General features: G+C 44.9%; 1 protein-coding gene across 2 annotated transcripts in view; it reads left to right on the top strand.

Moving 5' to 3' along the window:
* Positions 1–19,101, top strand: part of PLXNC1 (plexin C1) — a 1,076,103-nt gene that overhangs the window by 112,436 nt on the left and 944,566 nt on the right. For both annotated transcript variants that reach the window (XM_069629799.1, XM_069629800.1), the window contains exon 2: positions 2,040–2,168. In XM_069629799.1, coding sequence (XP_069485900.1) covers positions 2,040–2,168 — 129 coding nt within the window. The remainder of the gene's footprint in view (positions 1–2,039; positions 2,169–19,101) is intronic.

A 19,101-nucleotide genomic window follows, 5' to 3' on the forward strand; every position in this document is an offset into this window, starting at 1 on the left:
CCATCCTCTAAACTACGTAATTTATTCCTACGCCTCAGGCTGAATTTGCTACCTACACAGGAAGTTTTGGGATGCATTCATCAGTTGAGAGATGTACCCAACACTTGTCGTTTCTGTAAGAGGAGTGATCAACTTGAGTCCTTGTACCATGTAATTATGGAATGTGAGGCCTTAATAGAGACACGAAACAAGTATCGGGATATATATGGCAAAATACCACAATTTTAACCAACTAGGAAAGGTGGTCGTCAATTTTACTGGAAGAAGACAAGTCAACTATCTTCGCAGTGCTATCATTTTGGAACTGTATATCAACATTAAACGTGTTAAACATTTCTCTGGCTCAGGGAAACAAAAAAAATTAAAATGGAGCTGCGACGACCGAACTGTTGATTCTATACATCATAGAGATATACAGGACCAAACTGTAGATCTGAACTGTCATGAAATGAAATAGTGAAAAAGTTTGTAAAGAAACTAAATTCAAATAATAAAAATTTGAACAAATTCAAAATTAAGAAACACAGCACATTTCCCACAGCAGTGACTGAGGTCTGTGTGGTTCTGATGGATACAGAGAAGACTTGGGGGACGGAGTGACGTAGAACCTAAACTGTTTTCTAGTGCTATAGAGACCACAGACGCTTAACACCAGATCATGTCAAATGAATGGCAAATTTGGATAAGCTGAACTGTCTGCTGCGTTCTGGAACTATGTAGATGAGAGAGGATAGCTTAGGGGTAACGTGCTCGCCTTGGAAACTAGACGACACAGGGCAACACAGGTTCGATTCCCGGCTCAGCACTTAGAAATCTCTGGGTAATAAGCGCGTTATAAATAACATATCACATAATATCACCTCACATGTATCACATCAAATGATAATGCTCGACCAAGCTCGAAAAATTAGCTCAATATTTCCATGTGTAATGCAAGCAATGAACGCATATTGCATAATAGATGAATGTACATACTTGCTTCCTCCTGCTGCCAAGTCTCAGTGGCATGTTATGTTATGCTAATTCACCGCTGTAGTAACTTCAGAGCATCTCGGCATGTCCGTGGTGTGTCGCACTGTGCCCCTGCCAGGGTTTCTAGACCTTAGTCTGCTGGAGGAGAGAAAATGAGCAAGGAGAACATAATAGGGTGGGGAAGTGCAAAGCAGAGGGTACAAAGCAAGGGATTGAGGGATGCAGCGCGGAACAATGTGTTGGGCTAGAACTGGTGCGTGTCAGTCGTGTAAGGCCGACCATAATTCTTATGCCCTAAAGTGTTGTGATAACAGGGTTGTGTTTCCAAGGCGGATTTGGAGAATTATAAGTGTGTAGACAATGTATCGTTGGATGCATAAGGAGCTTGAGAGCGTGCCCGGCGAATCCTGGAAGTTTCGTCCAGAAACTGTCTACGTTGCATCCCAGGTGAAACTCCAGAATGTTAATTCTGGGACTGCCAAACATGAGCCAAGACTGGCCTAGTCAAGAATAGACTGTGTATAAAGGTCAATCTTTTGCTAATACCCATTTGTGAATCTCTTGGGGACCAGTTTCTGAGATTTGCTGTTCTTCATCCAAAATTAGAAGCGATTCACTGGTCTTTGCCAACCAATCAGACTGGCCAAATCTTCCTGCGAAATTCTGGCAAAACAGGAAAAAAAGTTCTCACGCAAAACATGTGTGTTCGGTATAGATTCAGGGCTAAACATTCCTTCAAAACAGAACGGGTGAAAAGATGGTGGGGAGGAAGAAAAAGGGCAATAGTGAGTGAGTAGGAGAGGGCTAACCACTATGTGTGTATCTATTAGTCTGTTGGGAGAGCTCTATAAACTCTGCAGTAAGACAGTACGTTGGGAACATGTGCTGGAGAGTTTATAGAATGTGCAGACCATAGGTACAACTCGGGTTGGGGTGGCTTAGCCTTTGATCTTTCTGAAGTCAACAAAATGGGGATCATTGAGTAGAGCGATAATATAACTACCAGTCAAATAGTGATATCACAGAAAGTATTGCATGTTAATATTTTGCTTGTTTTTCCATTTTAGAAAAAGAAAGGTCAGTGGATCCGCAGCCTGCCGATATTGACGCACAGTGGTTTATCCTCAGTCCTCGGAGTCGTGGTTCGCCAACACATAGTGGTTTTCTTGGGGACCGAGAAGGGGCAGCTTCTGAAGGTATGCAAACATGCTGGTTGCCATTTTAATCTTCAAGTGTAAAATGCCCTCTCTCGGAAAACTGTAAAATGCTTGCTTCTTCCTTTCATTATCTCGCTCGCGATCCCTTTTTTGTTACGACCATATTTACTTTTCCCAGAATAAATGACAAGCATATTGCATTCATCTTACCTCTTGGGCCTTTCCAGATCACCTTGTCTGTGGTTTATTTAGGTGTTTGCAAATGTAACTTTCTGAACAAGGGCCGGTTAGCAGCGGCCTCAACCACTATCCTGTGCAAGTCTCATGGTTTAGAAGTGCTTAGTGGATAGAACTTCTGGAAAGTGCAGAGAAATGCAGAATCAACGGTGAGCTTTCCCTGATGAAGCGTCTACAGGGGAAACTGCTGGCGCCTCAGAAACCTGATTGAATCCAAAGTGCCAATAGTACCTAGCTCTACATCCAGGTTAGACTGTGGAACGCTTTTTTCAGGTGAAAATCTAGTGACAAACAGCAGAACTGGGGTTTTAACTCCAGAATCATACATTATGATTCTAAAGTGACTTTATCTCTGAAGCGAATGAATGAGTCCAAACGATGGAGAACTACATAAAAAATATGCAATAACGTCGTTCATGCAAAATAAAGCAAGCATAGCCTACTACACCTTCTTAAGTCATTGTGGTGACTTTGCCACTTCCCTGGTCTTGTTTAAGGTGCAACCAGCCCCCTTTGCAACATCTATGAGGCCAGGCAGTTATGCTTCCGTTTTTCCTGGTGCAGTACACAACGCATTTTATGCCTAATCTAGACTAGTCTGCTGTTAGTATGCACTTCGTTTCCTCCCATTAACTATTGACAAGTGGCGGTAATTACCAGTGCCTACCTTATGCCCGTTTCATGTCATGTCATCAGTGTTTAACCAAATTCAGCAAAAAATCGAACCCATCAGCTTCACGCCACCAACTCATTCACATTTCATCAACTCAACTATAGAGGCAGTCCCTGATGAAGATAATTGGATGTATTATTTTATAGCGGACACTCCTACCTTCATGTGTCTGTCTGATATGTTAATAAACTATTAAACTCTTCTTCCGTAAGGCTTGCCTGAATAGTGGCATGTTGTGGCCCTTTCATGGTAAAGCAGACCTTGGTCTGTGGGTGAGGGGGAGAGGGGAACACGCTGAGAGGATGGGAGGATAAAGAGCAGGGTAATCTACGGCCAGGGTGGCATGATTGGGGTAGCAGCTAAGCATGATATGAACCTCATTTGTCTTCAGAACCCATACTGGGTAACAGTACTTCTTGTGTATCCCTGTGCATGACGGGACACCCTTTCACAAACATTTCTTCTACGGTTCTTCAGGTAGTAATTTAAAGTTTAAAGTTTTACTTTGGGATGGGGGGTTACTGTTATTATGGCAATGATGAAGCTCTAGGACTGAAACGTGTTGCTGGTGTTTCGTCACGTATGTCATGAATGTTAACAAGCGCAAGAGACCATCGCGTCTCCCCCCCTGCCGACACTGGGGGCTTGAGGGTTGCCGCCTGAGGTGCCCAGTAGACTCGCAGCTTATGCTGCATGGGACCTTCCCTGTCCATCCTGCTGGAGATACCGCTGCTGCAACACAACCGGCGCGGCCACGTGACGGATCACATGGCATGCCCTACCCCTTATTTACAATCTTCCAAGGGTGTTCATGCCCTGGATGTCCTAAACTAAGGGCGACCCACATAAGGGTGTTGTTCCTCCCTGCTCTGCCCTACCTGCCATCACTCGCTTCCTGTCCTATCCTAAGCTGTTCCAATGCCGTTCTGCGCCTAGATACCTCCAGGTTAGGTGCGCTATATAAATGCATAAATAAATAAATAAATACTGTTCAATTAAACTCAACTATGCTCATGTCTGATCCAGCAACCCATCTGCAGATCTTTCTTCTCTATGTTCTTATACTCATCTCTACCTTTCTTTATTCTTCCTTGTCTTGTCTCATTACTTCTTTCTCCAGGCCAATAACTTTCCCCATAGCCATTCACTATTCAACTCGACCCCCTCCCAATCCCACTCCTCGTAATTGGAACCCACACAACCTTGCCTATCCTAGCATTTCCCCCCTCGCTTTGATCTCCATTGTCTATGGATTGATTGTTTCATTTGCTAGAAATCACAAACTACTCTTCATTTATTTTTCACCACTTAGCAAGCCCCGCCTACCTGGTGCCTTCCTGCTTGCCGCTCTTTTTCACCACTTAGCAAGCCCCGCCACCTGGGGCCTTCCTGCTTGCCGCTCTTTTTCCCTACATAAGGAGCCCTCCAGCCTCTTTTCTTTTGCAGATGGGGAGCAGGTGCAAGTGGATCTAGGTCACCTGGCCTAAGCACCACCCACCTTTTTAGCCCTGCCTCTTCCTTCCTGCTCTTAACTGTTATATCAAGGGCGTCTCTCGCCCGGGCGTCCAAAGCAAAGGGCAATTCCTGTTTGGACCTGTTCGGACCAGGAGGACCCAGGGTCCGACACCCAGCTCAGACAGCAGGTAAGCATGCACCAACATGTGTTACTCCCTCTGTCCCCACAGGCCATCCCCACCCCCTCTGGTCCCCGTGATGTTCCCTTGTGCCCCCACCATTTCCCGCACACAGGTGTTGCCTGTTTTACTTGATTCTTCTACCCTGCTCCCCCCTCACCCCACTCAAGCCTACTTCTGCAGGAGTCTGTCTTGATAAATTCAGGTTTCACCATCACCGTCTTGTGGCCAATGCTGGATGTGACTTTTATGGACTTCATTCATCCACGGTGCGTCACCCTTTCTCAACTCTCATGCTGAACTTCCTTAGCATCTTGTACTGGTGGCCCTGAATCATGCTGTCCCCATCTTCATCTTGTATCCTGGCTTACAACATTATGTGTTACTACTGACTTCTGCAATTGTATTCACTCTCCCCTCTTGCTTCTCCACTCTTTTGATGCTAACTCTCTGTTCTCTCCCCCTTTCCCTTCTCCCTTTTCCTATCTCCTCTCCTTACTTTCTTCTTTGCACTTAGTCTATCAGAATTGTCCCTGGACCTAGTATGATAGCAACCTTGTCTGTCTCCTCCCCTCTCCCCTTACTGGTTTTTTCCTCCCCACCCCCCTCCAGCACTATCTGAAATGTCGTCAGGCTTAGTATGATAGTCGCTTGTTTTGTTCCACCCCTCCCTTTCTGCACCCCTCTCCCTCACCTCTTGTTTTTTTTCCGGCTCTACCAGAAATGTCATCAATGTCTGTTTCCATTTCCTTCCCACTCTCCCCCTCCCTTCCTTATCTATGTCTTAGCTCTTGCACTATCTGAAATGTCGTCAGGCCGAGTACAATAATTAATTTCACATCCTTACTGTTCATGGCCTGTAAGAATGTCATTGTGTGTTCCCTCCCTTGCCTTGAAGTGTTTTGAAACACATTGTGTATAGGCGCTATATAAATGAACTATCATATCATATCATATTTTTCTGCTTTAATCTTCCTTTCCTCGATATTACAGAAACCCGGATCACTCCCTTTAACACCTCTACTCCTGCTGCTCGTTCTTCCTCTGATACTCAATTTTCTCATACGCCTGCCAACACAGTAAAGGTGGAGGCGTTGGTATCCTCTACCATTCTTCATGGTTTTTACCCCCACATCTGTTGTCTCTTTTTTCCTCCTTCGAATACCACTTCTCCTATTTCACGAAACCCCTCCCACTCTCCCTTTTCATTCCTGAGCGTCCTCACGGTCCTCTTCTCAGTTTTTACAAAAACCTTGATTCTCTTCTATCTGTACTTTTGCCAACCTCCTCTCCCTTTCTACTTCTTGGCGATTTCAATATTTATCTTTCCTCTAACTACTCCCCCTGTTCTTTGCTCTCCCTTTGTGACTCTTACTATCTCAGCCACATTTCTTTCCCTTCTTCTCACATCTCAGGATCCTCTCTATACCTGATTTTTCATCTTTCTCACCTGATACTGTGGTTTCTCCTCACCCTCTTTACCTATCTGACAATTTTTTGTTTTCATTCTCCTCTGATCTTCTCCCTTCCCTGCCACTTACTCCTAACTATGTCACATTCTCTCAGTGCGACTTGTGCTTTTTCATTCTCTCTTCTTCTTCCTGCACTCAGCTCCTCTCTGCTGCCCCTTGACACATTTTGTAGCTATACACCGATTCATGCTACTTCTATCCTCCACTCTAATTTCTTTTCTACTCTTGACTCTCCGTATCCTTCCCGCCCCTTTTCTTCTTTGTGTCAGCCCCCACAGCTTTGGCTATTGTCATCTTCACTTCTTACGTTGAGGTCTTCTCTATGAAAGTCTAAACGACAATAGAAAAAGCCCCACTCCCTTACTGATCTTAACACTCCTTTCTCTCTGCATTCCTCCGATGACTCTCATCTACTTGACGCCAAAAAAACACTATTTTTCACCCTTGACTACCACTGTCTTTCATCACCCCCGCCTTCTATTCTTTTTTTTTAACCAATTTATTAAAAAGATTTTTCATAAAGAATGAACAAACAGAAATAACAAAATGCAAATATGAATCCCAACCCCCCTGAAGTTAACATCATCCACGAAGTTAAACCCCCCCTTCAAAAACGTGTAAGTACAATATAATAAACATACCAAAACGGAAAGGAGAAGGAAAGGAAAGGGAAAAAAAAGGAAAAATCCACGCAAACCTTTATTCTCATCTTTAGCCAACCAAAAAAGAATACGCACAACATAGAGGTTCATAATACTCAAAAATCAGCAGTAACAGATAAAATGAATTTGCATGACTATATCATATAATATGAAATACTTATTTTAGCAGCAAGCTTCTCCAAGAGAGACATGGTTAAGCCAGGTCCAAGCTCAGGAAACCCCCCCAAATATTTTGAAATTGCGATTCCTTCATTTGCATTGAGAATACCACCCTTTCAATATTGCAATTGTTATACATTTCCTCTAGCCAACTGCTCCATTTCGGAAAGTTTGCTGTTCTCCAGTCACGCAAAATCAATTTCTTTGCCGCTAAGGCCCCTCTCAAGGCCCAGGTAATTTGATGTGTATTCAAATCCTTCAATATGGTGATTTCCCCCAGGATCAATGTTTCAAAGTCGTAATCCAGGTTTTCTTTTAACACTCTGTTCATCACACCAGCAATCCCACGCTAGAAGTTTTTCAACTTAAGGCTCTCCCAGAACATGTGTTCCATCGAACCACGATCATTACCACATCTCCAACAAGTATCCGAATCAGTTAGACCATGCTTGAACAAGCAAACTGGTGTCCAAAATACCCAGTTGAGGATATTTACTTGATGATCCCGCTCACCTATGTTCAAGGACATCCTTTTGATGTTACCACAAAGACCTGACCATCTTTCTGTAGTCATTTCCTCTTTCAGACTTGCTGACCAGGCCACCAAAAGCTTCGTATTCACTTCAGAGAACCCACTTAATAGGTTGTACATCCTAGAAACCATATGGTTACTACTGCTTATCCTCCTGATGTTGGTCAACAAATCGGATCTGACTAAACATGGCAAGTTCACAGCTCTTCTCTATCTCCTGTATTCACCATATGAGCAGTCAGACAAGTTGTATTCAATTTTTAATTCTCAGAAAGTTTTCCATCTCGACCCTTCAAATAAATCTCCAGTTTTCTTCACACCAGCAGTGAACCAGCTACACCAGAATAAGACTTTATTATCTATTTTAATCAATGGGTTCAGCCAAATTGATGAAGTATCGGTCTTTCGAGGATTCAATTTTGTTGTCAAATCACAAGCCTTCCAGGTGGATCTTAGGAAATTGGTTAAAACAGAACTGACATCACGTATTTCAATGGTAGTGGAGAGGATGACCCAAGTGTCCAAAGGTCCTGCCCCAATCACTTCCACGGTTGCCCATTCATCGATCTCTCTTGATATGAATGGCAGGATATGTCAGAGTGTGAACGCCTGGTGATATCTTTAGAAGTTTGGGATGTTCAAACCCTCTTTTTTCAGATTGGAGCTGCAGTTTCCATAGTTTCAGTCTAGGAATCTTTTTATTCCATATAAAAGACTGAAGCATGCTGTTCAATCTCTTCCAAACAGACCTCCTCACCAGGAGAGGAATGGTGCTCAAAACATATGTAATTTTTGGCATCAGCATCATCTTTATGGCATTAACATTGCCTCCTAATGACAGGTTGAGTGAATCCCAACGGTCTAATTCAGATAACATTATTCCCCGCCTTCTATTCCATCTTCTTTCTCATATGGTTCTCCTAAGCCTCCTGATCCCTCTTTGTCATCCTCTATTTTTATACACTCAGTTTGCTGACTGTTTTTTATGTAAGGTCTCTATCCTTCGTTCATCATTTACTGACACTACTCCTCTCTCCAACATTTATCCTTTTCACTTTCTTCTTCCACTCCCACCTTGTCCTCCTTGCATCTCCTTTCTTTGATACTGCAACATACCTATTTTGTGCTCATCGTACTGCCTCACCTCTTGATCCTCTTCCTTCCTACCCGATTCTCCTCACCTATCCTCATCTTCTACCATATAGTATCTGCCTTTTTAATCTTTTTCTATCGCTGGCTCTTGAACCCTCCTCTTTCAAGCAAGCCACGGTTATTTCGATCTCGAAAAAACTCCTTAGATCCCACCTGAGGTGTTAACCACAGCCCTATCTCTCTTCTTCATTTTCTTTCTAAATTACTAGAAAGGATTGTCTATTGCCAAGTCCCTTCTTATCTAAATCTTAACTCTTTACCTACTCCCCTCCAATCTGACTTTCGCCCATCCCATTCCACTGAAACGGCTCTCCTGCATGCCCCCAACTTTCTCCACTCGGCCCGCTATAACAGATACTCTTCTATTCTCATTCGTCTCAATTTACCGGCTGCATTCGAAACAGTTGACCACCCTTCTCTCCTCTCTCTCCTCTCCAGCACTCTGCTTAGTCGGGTTCATGGGTATTTTTCTGACTGCACTTTTTCTGTTTCCTGGGCTGGCCAAACCTCATTGTCCTACCCCCTCCAATATGGTGTTTCTGCGGGTTCGGTACTTGGTACACTACTCTTCTCTCTTTACACTATTCCGCTATCCACTCTAATATCCTCCTTCTTAATTCTATGTCCCGTCCCCATTCTTCCGTACTTATGGGTTTGTGTCCTTGGGTACTGGATCAGAACTTGTTTTGTACAGCGTAAAAGAATATGTTCCCTTTAAAAATGTTAGTATTGCGCAGTAAGCGCGGCAGCGTGGTCATGGCTAGCCCCGGGGGCCCGCTTCCCGCCAACACCAGTCAGTCCTCATCTCTGCATGGACAGGACTGAACGCTCTGCATGGCACACACACTGTTTTACAGCGCACTTGTTTTTTCCCTAAATGTTCTCCTCATGCCTTGCCTTCCGGCAACATCTGTTGGTTTGTTTATGATGAGTGTAACAGGCTTCGCGTCCTGCACATCCTCTTGTATGCATTATGCGGCGGCAGACTCCAACTGACTCTGTTTAGAGAGTCTAGACCTGGAAGACAGGTGAGTGGATTGGACTTCGTGCCACATCTTTTCACCCCACGATGTTCGTTAAAAGTTAGGTTGCTGGAAGGAGGCATTCCACAGGTCTCCACTAAAGCACATCCCAGGGTTCATTGTAGAAAGGAAGACTAGAGGTCATGTAAGTCCCCCGGCACCATGCACTAGTGACAGGGACACCAGTCCAGCTGCAGTTAGCCACTGCTCTACCGGGGCTCGCCCCAAGGCCTCACAGGGTTTTACCTGTGCTCACACTAAGGGTTTCTCTGGACGTAATACCGGAGCTCACTCCGAGGCCTTGCAGGCTTTTACTGGTTTTTGCACCTAGGACCCCTCCAGGTCTGCGCCCAGGTCATCTCAAACCAATGTAATGCCTTAGCATGGAGAGTCTACTGGGCTCTGAGAGCCTGAGGATCATCGGCCCCCTGGAGCGAGCTCTGAGGGCTTCAAGGACAGTACCGGGGATCACCTCCAGGTCCGAGTTGGGACTGTGAAATTGAGCTCTGCGCTCAGCAAGCCTCCAAGCGCCTCGCACAAAGAACAGGTCTCAGCAGTAAATCATATAAGGCTAGCAAAAATGCCCAAAAAGCTCCCGAATCGGTTCATTCATTAGTGAGGACCTTCTCAAATACCTCAGAGAGGTATGACCGAGTTCCCTCCACAATTAACCACTCTGGACGCTGAAATACATTTCCATGGGTGTTGATTGAACTTAATTCAGGAATATTGGCTGATGGATTTGGGTGCTTCTGTGGTCTTCCGGGGTTTGGGGATTTGGTGCTAGGGTCGTCTCTCTCTCTGGTATTCCCTCGTTGGTCCTTTTCCACCTCCCAACCCCAGGCCTCCGTAACCGATGTTCGTTCTTTCGAACCTGTCTGTCTGTTTCTGGTTGGGACTAATGGTATGTTTTCTGAGCCAATGGCTACCTGTTTCTCAAGGGGCCTTTTAATTTCTCTGCTATGGCCGCTTAGTGCACTTAGGGAGTTAGGGATGGAGCCTCCTTCCACACATTTCCACCGACCTTTCACCCGGGCAAAGTCTCACCTGAAACTCTTCTACGGTGGGTCCAAAGACGTTCTTCTTCCAACTCACTCCACCTCCCTAACTTAAAACAATGAACATTTTTCTGGCAGTCATTTTGATTGTGACTGCCCTTATAGGAGCAGGCAGCATAGTACGGCCATGTTTCATGACAACAAGCAGGGGGGAACCAGGTGTCCCCTCTCTGCAGGTTGGCAATCCAGATCTGGCAATGAGCGATTCAACAACACATATTGCTAAAAGCAATCCAGTTAGCAGGAGATCTTAATACATTAAGATACAACTCAGCCGCCCGCTCCCAATCATGAGTGGGAGCTCAAGACCTCTGTGACATAGGAGATTTTCCCGAAGTAGAAGTGTCCAAACGTGGATCTGTTGGCAGCAGTGCTCAATCGCCAATGTCAACTGTTATCGTCTTACCTAGGTCCCGAGTTCAGACTCTTTGGGTGACGCTTTCCAAATATCCTGGGACATTTTATGCATTCCCCACCCTTCGCCCTATTCCAAGGATTCTGGCCAAGTTTTGCAGCTCAGTTTGCTTTACCTTGATACGGATAGCTCCAGACTGGCCCACCCCGATTTAGTACTTGGATTTTCTGAAACTGAAGCTATGGGGGTGTCACAGATTCCCTGAGTAAATAGAGAGGTCGGATGTTTCATCCCTTCTCTCAATCACTGGGCTTAGGAGCTTGGGTCCTGAAGAAATAATTGATGAAAATCTAGGTTTATTGGAACAGAACCTGTCTATGATACAGGCTGCCAGGAAAGCTTCTGCGAGAAGCCAGAATGTAAGTGGACTCACTCATACTACTGGATGCTAGAGCAATCTATGGATCCACGGCAAGCTTTGCTAGGCAACATGTTATCTTTCCTGTCCTGTTTGACCTCTGCACGTGTCGGGGTTCAGTCTTGCAGGTCATACTTATTCGCAATTGAGCGTATTTGGGATCCGAACATCTCGACAGCCAAAATTGTAAATAAATGTTTGAAGGTCTGCATAGGCTACATCCACCAATCAGTAGGCCTCATCCTCCATGGGACCTTAATGTGGTGCTTGCAGCCTTGGCTCATAAAGCATTCTAGCGAATGGTGACAGAAGACATTAAGCTTCTTACTTGGAAGACAGCTTTTTTAGTAGCAGTCATGTCTGCTCAGAGGATTCACGAAATTCAGGCTCTTTCAGCCTCAGAACCTTATACTATATTTCATGAGGACAAGAGGACTCATCCTTCCTTCGTGCCCAAAATCGTCTCTTCTTTCCACTTAAATCCAGAAATAATTCTTCCCACATTCGTCCCTTCTCCGCAAACCGAGGGTTAAGTGACCTTACACTCTTTAGATGTGAGACGTTCTCTCAAGTTTTACTTGAATTGCTCTGAAGAATTCAGGAAGTCAGGGAGTCTGTTTGTGACTTTCGGTGGTCGACAACTGGGAGTTCAAGCTTCTAAAGATACTAGATCGTGGTGGATTGTATCCTGTCCTGTATTATAGAAGTGTACAAAATGCAAAAGAAAACTGTGCCTAACGGCCAACACGCACAAGTGGTCAGAGCTAAAGATACTGCCATCGCTTTCCAAAGGCAGTTCTTCAAAACTTATTTTGATGGATATATATATATATATATATATTTTCAGGAAGGGAAGCTAAACCATAGCAACCCTAAAGGGTCTGCACTCCACCCGATCAGCCAACGAAAATAAATATATGTATGTATGTTGCATTAAGGCTGCACAAACGATATATAGTTGGGTTATCCGCCTTCCCATAAGTATGACGTTTCATTTCTAAGCTTCGTATGGTATGACGTGCCCATCTTTTATTAATGCATTGATGTCTAATGTTGTTTTAAATTTGTTGCACTTTCATGGCTCGTGCTGAATAATGTTTATGATGATGATATCTATTCCTTCCTCCCGGGATGGTCTGGTGCTTTTTAATCTCCCATAAGTATGGATGAAAGGGGATGGCCCTAGAAATAAGAACATGTTACTCACCGTAGTGATGTCTATACTCATACTCCATAGTAACCTTTCCTCCATACTCCCCGCCTGCAGTCGCTCAATAAGTAGGTCTAAGTCAGGTGACCCGTCTGACGGTTGTTGCCGGGGGCGGAGTCAGCCGGCAAGCCACACCCACGCTGCCACAACTAACGCGCAACACAAATATTTTTTTTTAAAGAAAAGTGTTCTTTTATGTTGTGCAAAAAGAACCCCTGCCCCACCCCCACAGGCTGACGCCCATAAGTATGGAGAAAAGGGGACTATGGAGTAGGAGTAGAGACGTCACTACCGTGGGTAACATTTTCTATCTCTCCTGCCACTTCTATGCGGAAGATTTGCAAATATGATTTTAATTTCCTTCACTCTCTGACACCCTTCCTGCTGATGCCCCCGCCTGCCTCACCGATGTTCAATTTCTTCTAACTCTTATGGCTCTGTCTTATTTTTCCAACCTGCATTTCTCCCATTCTCTGCGTCAGCCCGTGATCTTGAGGTCACCTTCGACCCATCCCTTTCCTTCTCCGCTCACCTTTCCATCATTGCTCTTACTTGCCATTTCCATCTGCATAACATCCGTCGTGCACAACCATTTCTTTCTCTTCATGCAACCAAACTTCTGATTTTTCTTCTCCCTAGTTTTCTCCTGCCTTGACTATTGATCAGCCCCCCAGGTTGGTCTCGCAGCCTCTCATCTTGCCCCTCTTCATTGTGTCCTTATTTCCCCTTCCCTTCGCTCCTCCTCTCTTCACCCCTTCGACAACCACCTTCTTTTTCACGCTTCCTTTGTATAATTATATAAATGCATTCATGGCTGGGTTCCACCCTCCCTAGCTTCTGTCATCTCCCTGTACTCTCTTCTTGCTCTCTTTGCTTCCAACCCCTTTACCTTCTTACCTTTCCTCAACATCCCAGTGCCCCTTCTCACTGCGCTCTTTTTGTCTACTCGCACCTAAACTTTGGAGTTCCCTCCCTCTACCAGTCCGCTCTGTTACCACTCCGCATATTGTTCCCACCTGCTGAAAAAGCCACCTGCTTTCCAGTCTGCCCAATACTTGATCTCTTTTACTTCAGTTATCACTTTTTGGTATTACCTTTGCTATCATGTAGTATCTCTTCCATTGATTTCTGTGCAGTGCTTAGGCGAAAGTGCTCTAAAAATGACAATGAAAACAAATGCAATCTACATTTTTGCTTTGATCCTGGTAAGTTAAACATTGCTCTGTCGATACTTTCCCCTTGGATAACTGCTCCCTGAGTGCCCTGTCATGGGTACCCTGCAATGGCAAACTAGCTCTGCTGGATGTGTTCTGGAAGACAACCCAGCATTCCCTACCTTTGTATTAACTGCCATGGGTTTTTCCCCATTGCCAAGACTTTTTTTGATGATTTTGGTATTTCGCCATTCAATGCCTTCTAACGTTTTCTTTTCATTAACCCCTTAAGCGTCAAGGACGAGACATCTCGTCTTTGGCAACAGGGAGGTAATTCCAAGATATTGGCTTTTTTGGTAAAGTAACATCGTACTTTATGGTGGTTATGCATTTTGGGACCACCATGGGAGATATGTCACCCCCTTCTTGCTTAAAGAAACAAACTGTATTTTGATGCCAAAGGCTCTTCACTCAAATCTCCCCAATTGACTTAAGTTCATTCAACCGAAATCTAAACTCTGAATATCCACAAGCAGCTGCAGGCTCATCTCAATACATTTCATAAACATTTTAAGTATTTTCAAACATTTGAATTATTAGATTGTCCTTAAAGGATACACCTTCCTACAGCATTTCAAAACTGAGACATACCCCCTCTCTCCCCCTTTTTGCACCTTACCAATCCCTCCCCGGTTATTTCACCTGATCCTATGTTATTCCCATTCCTTCTGAGTAGGGAACTGAGAGGGGTTGAGGACAACGATTGGTTAATTGAGTAAAAAAGAGGTTGGGGTTTCTTAGCAGATGAAGGGGCTTGCAAATCCTCAATGTGGGAGCCTGGGCTCAGATTGGGTTCGCGGAGCTGGTTTCTGTGGGAATACAGAGTGTAGAATGGGTACGTCGGCACGGAAAAGGTGAGAGGCACAGAGTTGCAGAGTGGGCATTTAGTGGGTTAGGTGGAGACACAGGGGGAAAAGGCTCATAGCATGGGTGAGAGGCATAGTGTTGGATAGGGGGCACTGCGTTTGACAGATACATGAGGACTCTGTCATGGCCCTGAACACTCGAGACAGGATTAGGAAGAGCTATCTATTGTAGTCTTTGGCCACACTAACGGATAACAGGAAAATGCTCATTTTTTATTTTATTTATTTATTTTTGCATTTGTGTAGCGCACATACAGCCCAAAGGCATTGTGGCGCTGTTACTTGTGGCAGTCTTAGTTACATACATGCGAGGATAACATAATTAAAGTATACATGTGAGGATAAAATAATTCAGGTATAAATATGTAAACCTAGGTATTGGAGTACATTATACATTCATTCAGAGACAGATTCAGTTTAGAACAAGTTCAGCGGGTGTCTAGGTGTGCTCGTTCTAGGTGTGAGCAGGTAGAGTTCATGTATTAGATGAGTTTAGTTAAAGAGCATGGTTTTCATCGCTTTACGGAATGCTAGGTGGGAGCCTTCTGCTCGCACGTGCGGTGGTAACACATTCCAGTGTAGCGCTGCTAGGTATGGGAAACTGACCTCAGAGAGGTAAGGTGGAGCAGTGAGGTAGGTGCACTTGTGGGTGAGGGCAGGTGCTTTAAATATGACTCTTTCTCTTACTGGGAGCGAGTGTGCCTGTTTCCTAGCCGCCGTGATATGCTCTTTCTTAGGTAGTCCAGTGGCTTCTCTCAAAGTGCTGTTTTGTATAGTTTGAAGTCTAGACATGTTTTTAGTAGAGGTGCCCAAAACAGTGCATTACAGTAGTCAAGTCTTGACCCTGTTTTAGCTCTGGCAATTGTGATGCCGTTATCCTTAGATAAGAAGGGTCTGGCTGCTGTCAGCAGTTTGGCATGGTAGGCTGCTGTTGAGGCGATGGCGTTCACTTGCCTAGTCATCGTTAGATTTGAGTCCAGATAGACACGTAATGTTTTTACTGAATTTGCCACTGGGATTTCAATGCTGCCAATTGTAAAGTGACTGAATTGGGAGTCAAGGTTCTTGAGTGTCTCCTTAGAGCCAACTATGGGAATCTCGGAGTTGAGGCATAGGCCATTAGCTGCCATTCATGCTTGAATTGTGTTGTATATGTGGTTAAGTGTCTTTGAATCAGTGTCATAGTCTCATGTTAGGGTGAGGAGGATCTGGGTATCGTCAGCGTAGTTCGTGTACGATATACCCAGGGAGTCAAGGATGAGGAACAGGGGCCGTGTGAAAATGTTGTAGAGGGTGGTCGAGATGCATGAGTTTTGCGGGACACTGCGTAAGATAAGGGTGGGCGAGGCTGAGGCAAGGTCTGAAAAGACTTGCATGGTCCTCCCTTGCAGGAAGGAGGCGATCCAGGCGGTGGCGTTAGGAGAGAGCTTGGCTGTAGTGGAGAGGTGGTGGCATAGGACTTGGTGGTCGACGAGGTCGTAGGCCGCCGATAGGTCTAGGAGGAGGAGGAGAGTGGGTTTCCCTTTGTCTCTTGCATCGCCCATTTGTTTTTTTAGGTCAAGTAAGGCTGTCTCAGTACTGTGACCTGGGCAGAAACCTGATTTGCGTAGTCCAAGAAGTTTGTTTTCCTCAATAAATTGTTGTACCGGTAAGTATGCTACTTTGTCCAGTATTTTTAGAAGGAAGGGGACCGTGGTGATTGTAGTTATTGGATGAGCAGGGGTTCAGGGAGGGTTTCTTTATGAGAGGGCGGACCCAGGCTTCCTTGAGGCATGAGGGGACTTTACTTGTGGAAAAAGGAGGCATTCACAAATGCTGTGAGGAAGGGGGCGAGATGGCTGGCTCAGTCCTTAATGAGTGTGGATGGGCATATGTCTCATTTGCAGTTTGATGGTTTGATGGATTTCATGATGTTAATTAAATCACATTCTTTGATTTCCTTGAATGAGAAGGAGTTTGGTGCTGTTGGAGGGGGTGGCGGTGTGACGGAGGGTGTGGGGATGTTGAGTGCTTGTCTGGTTTCGTGAATTTTAGCCTGGAGGGTGTTAAGCTTGCCGTTCATCGCTGATTGGATATCATAACATCAAGTTTTATCCTTGGTGAAATTCTGTGGTGTTGGTGTGGGGGTCTCTAGGTCTCTGAAAATCGAGCAGATCTCTTTGGTATTAGATTGTGCTTCTTGGATTCTGGCTTCGAAGGAGATGGCTTTAGCATTAATTATAGCTTTTTTGTACTCTTTGGCTTTTGATTTAAAATCAAGTTTTGATTCATCTGTGCGTGTGGTTTGCCATAGGGTGAGCGCTGCACGCATCTTAGAACGGAGTGCGAGGAGGTCTGTAAGTGAACCATGCGTTGGTGTGGCTGGTAGGTTTGGCCTTACGTGGTTTAAGTGGTGCAGTGGCTTCGACAGCTGCTTTAATGGCTGTGTTGTAGGATCTTGCTAGGATCTCTGGGTCAGCTAAGAATGGGGGTCTGAATGCCGGCCCGGCTAGGAATGGGATATGGTTATCCTTGGTGAGCTGCCTGGAACTTCTGGTAAGTGCTTTGTGCAGTGGTGGCTCAGGTGTTTTGTTATTCCTGGCAGTGGGGATGTTGAAGTGAATAGCATGGTGGTCTGACCATGGGATGGGCGTATTAGCCGTGATGGTGATAGGGCAGTTATACTGGGCTATCCAATCCAGGGATCGACCTTGTATGTGGGTGGGTGTGGTAATGGTGTTTGTAAACCCGAGGGTTTCGAGTGCTGTGTTGAGTGTTTTGGTTGCATGATCTTTGGCATCATTGAGACCTAGGTTGAGGTCACCTAGTAGTATGGCTTTGGTGGGGCGTTTCAGGTTGTCAGAGATGAGGTCAGTGAGGGCAGTTTGGAAGTCACCTATGGGGCCAGGTGGTCGGTAGACGAGATGCAGCGTAATTTGTGCAGTGGTCTGATAGTTTAATTTTGTTGAGCAAATAGTCACTGGTTTCAATATTACCTTTGTCTATTTTCCTGACTGCAAGGGAGTCTTTAGCTATAAAGACTACTCCTCCCCCTAGGGTAGTGCGGTCTCGTCTGACGATGGTGTATTCTGGTGGTAGGGCTAGAGATAGTGCAGGGCCTTAAGCTTCATGAAGCCATGATTCGGTTATCATAAGGATATCAAGGTCATCGGTGGAAATGAGGTTGGGAATATCTAGGGCATGGGAATTAATAGATTGTGCGTTAATCAGTGAGCATTTAAGGTGTGTGCTGTTTGGGAGGCTTTTGGTTTTAGTGATAGTAGAGGGCCCATGCAGCATCAAGAACAACATTGGAATCATGGCATTTGCTCGCAACAGTGCAGTCAGCATTAGTGGGTGGTAGTGCGGTATGAGAAACATCATTGGGATCATTGTTTGGCACCGGGGTGCCTTACCTCTCGTTCAAAGAGACATGTCTGCAAGTTCGTCAAATGGCCATTCACAAGCAGACAAGGGATGCTTTGTTCATGCGTACTTTTCTTCGTTGTATCTTAGCTTTTCTTGGATAGCCCCACATTCCACCATCTGGGACCAAAATTAGCGATGAATCGAGGAAACTGGCAGACACATTCCGGGAATGTGAGAGACATTGAGGAAAATAAACTATTATTTGGGTCAAGGAAAGAAATCCACAGGGTGGAGGGAGAGATTACACCCCAATATCTCCACTTGTACATGATTTAGGCATTACAGAAGACTTGCAATACTCTTTTGATAATACCACGTCTGGTGGCACAGTTTGTGGGACTGTAGTTAATTTGCATGGGGATGGCACCATATGCAAATTAGAACTTCCACCCTGCTTTCTGTTTTCACAAAGTACACTGCCTGACCTTTGCCATTGAGCGAGTGCTTGTGGAGTGCTGTTCTGCTGGCAGGATACCTTCTCCGGTGAACCCAGCCAACACTATTATTACATTCCTCTTCAAACTCTGTGAGGACTCTTTTTTAAATGAAAACACCACCATTTGGCATCTAACTCCACCCACTTTAACTCACCCCTTTAAATCTGGCATGCACGCTCATTTGCGCGTGTGCATTGAGCGAGTTCTTCTGGAGTGCTGTTCAGCTGTTGAGCAGGTGAGCAAACAGCAGAGAGCGAGGCCTCTAGTTGCCCTGTGTAGCAACCTGCTAATTCCATATTTTACTTTGATTTATATAATTCATATCTTGCATCTGCAATCCCCTTTTGCTGTTTCCACCCTCTGACCAATTTTGTGCACATTAAAATCAGTGATGCCTCTGGTTGCTGGCCAAATTGTTCATCTCTCTTCACAATCAGTCCCTCCGGTTCTAAACCATTATCTA

The sequence above is a fragment of the Ambystoma mexicanum genome, chromosome 12 (assembly GCF_040938575.1).
Source record: "Ambystoma mexicanum isolate Mex_15411 chromosome 12, UKY_AmexF1_1, whole genome shotgun sequence".
NCBI classification, from domain to species: domain Eukaryota; kingdom Metazoa; phylum Chordata; class Amphibia; order Caudata; family Ambystomatidae; genus Ambystoma; species Ambystoma mexicanum.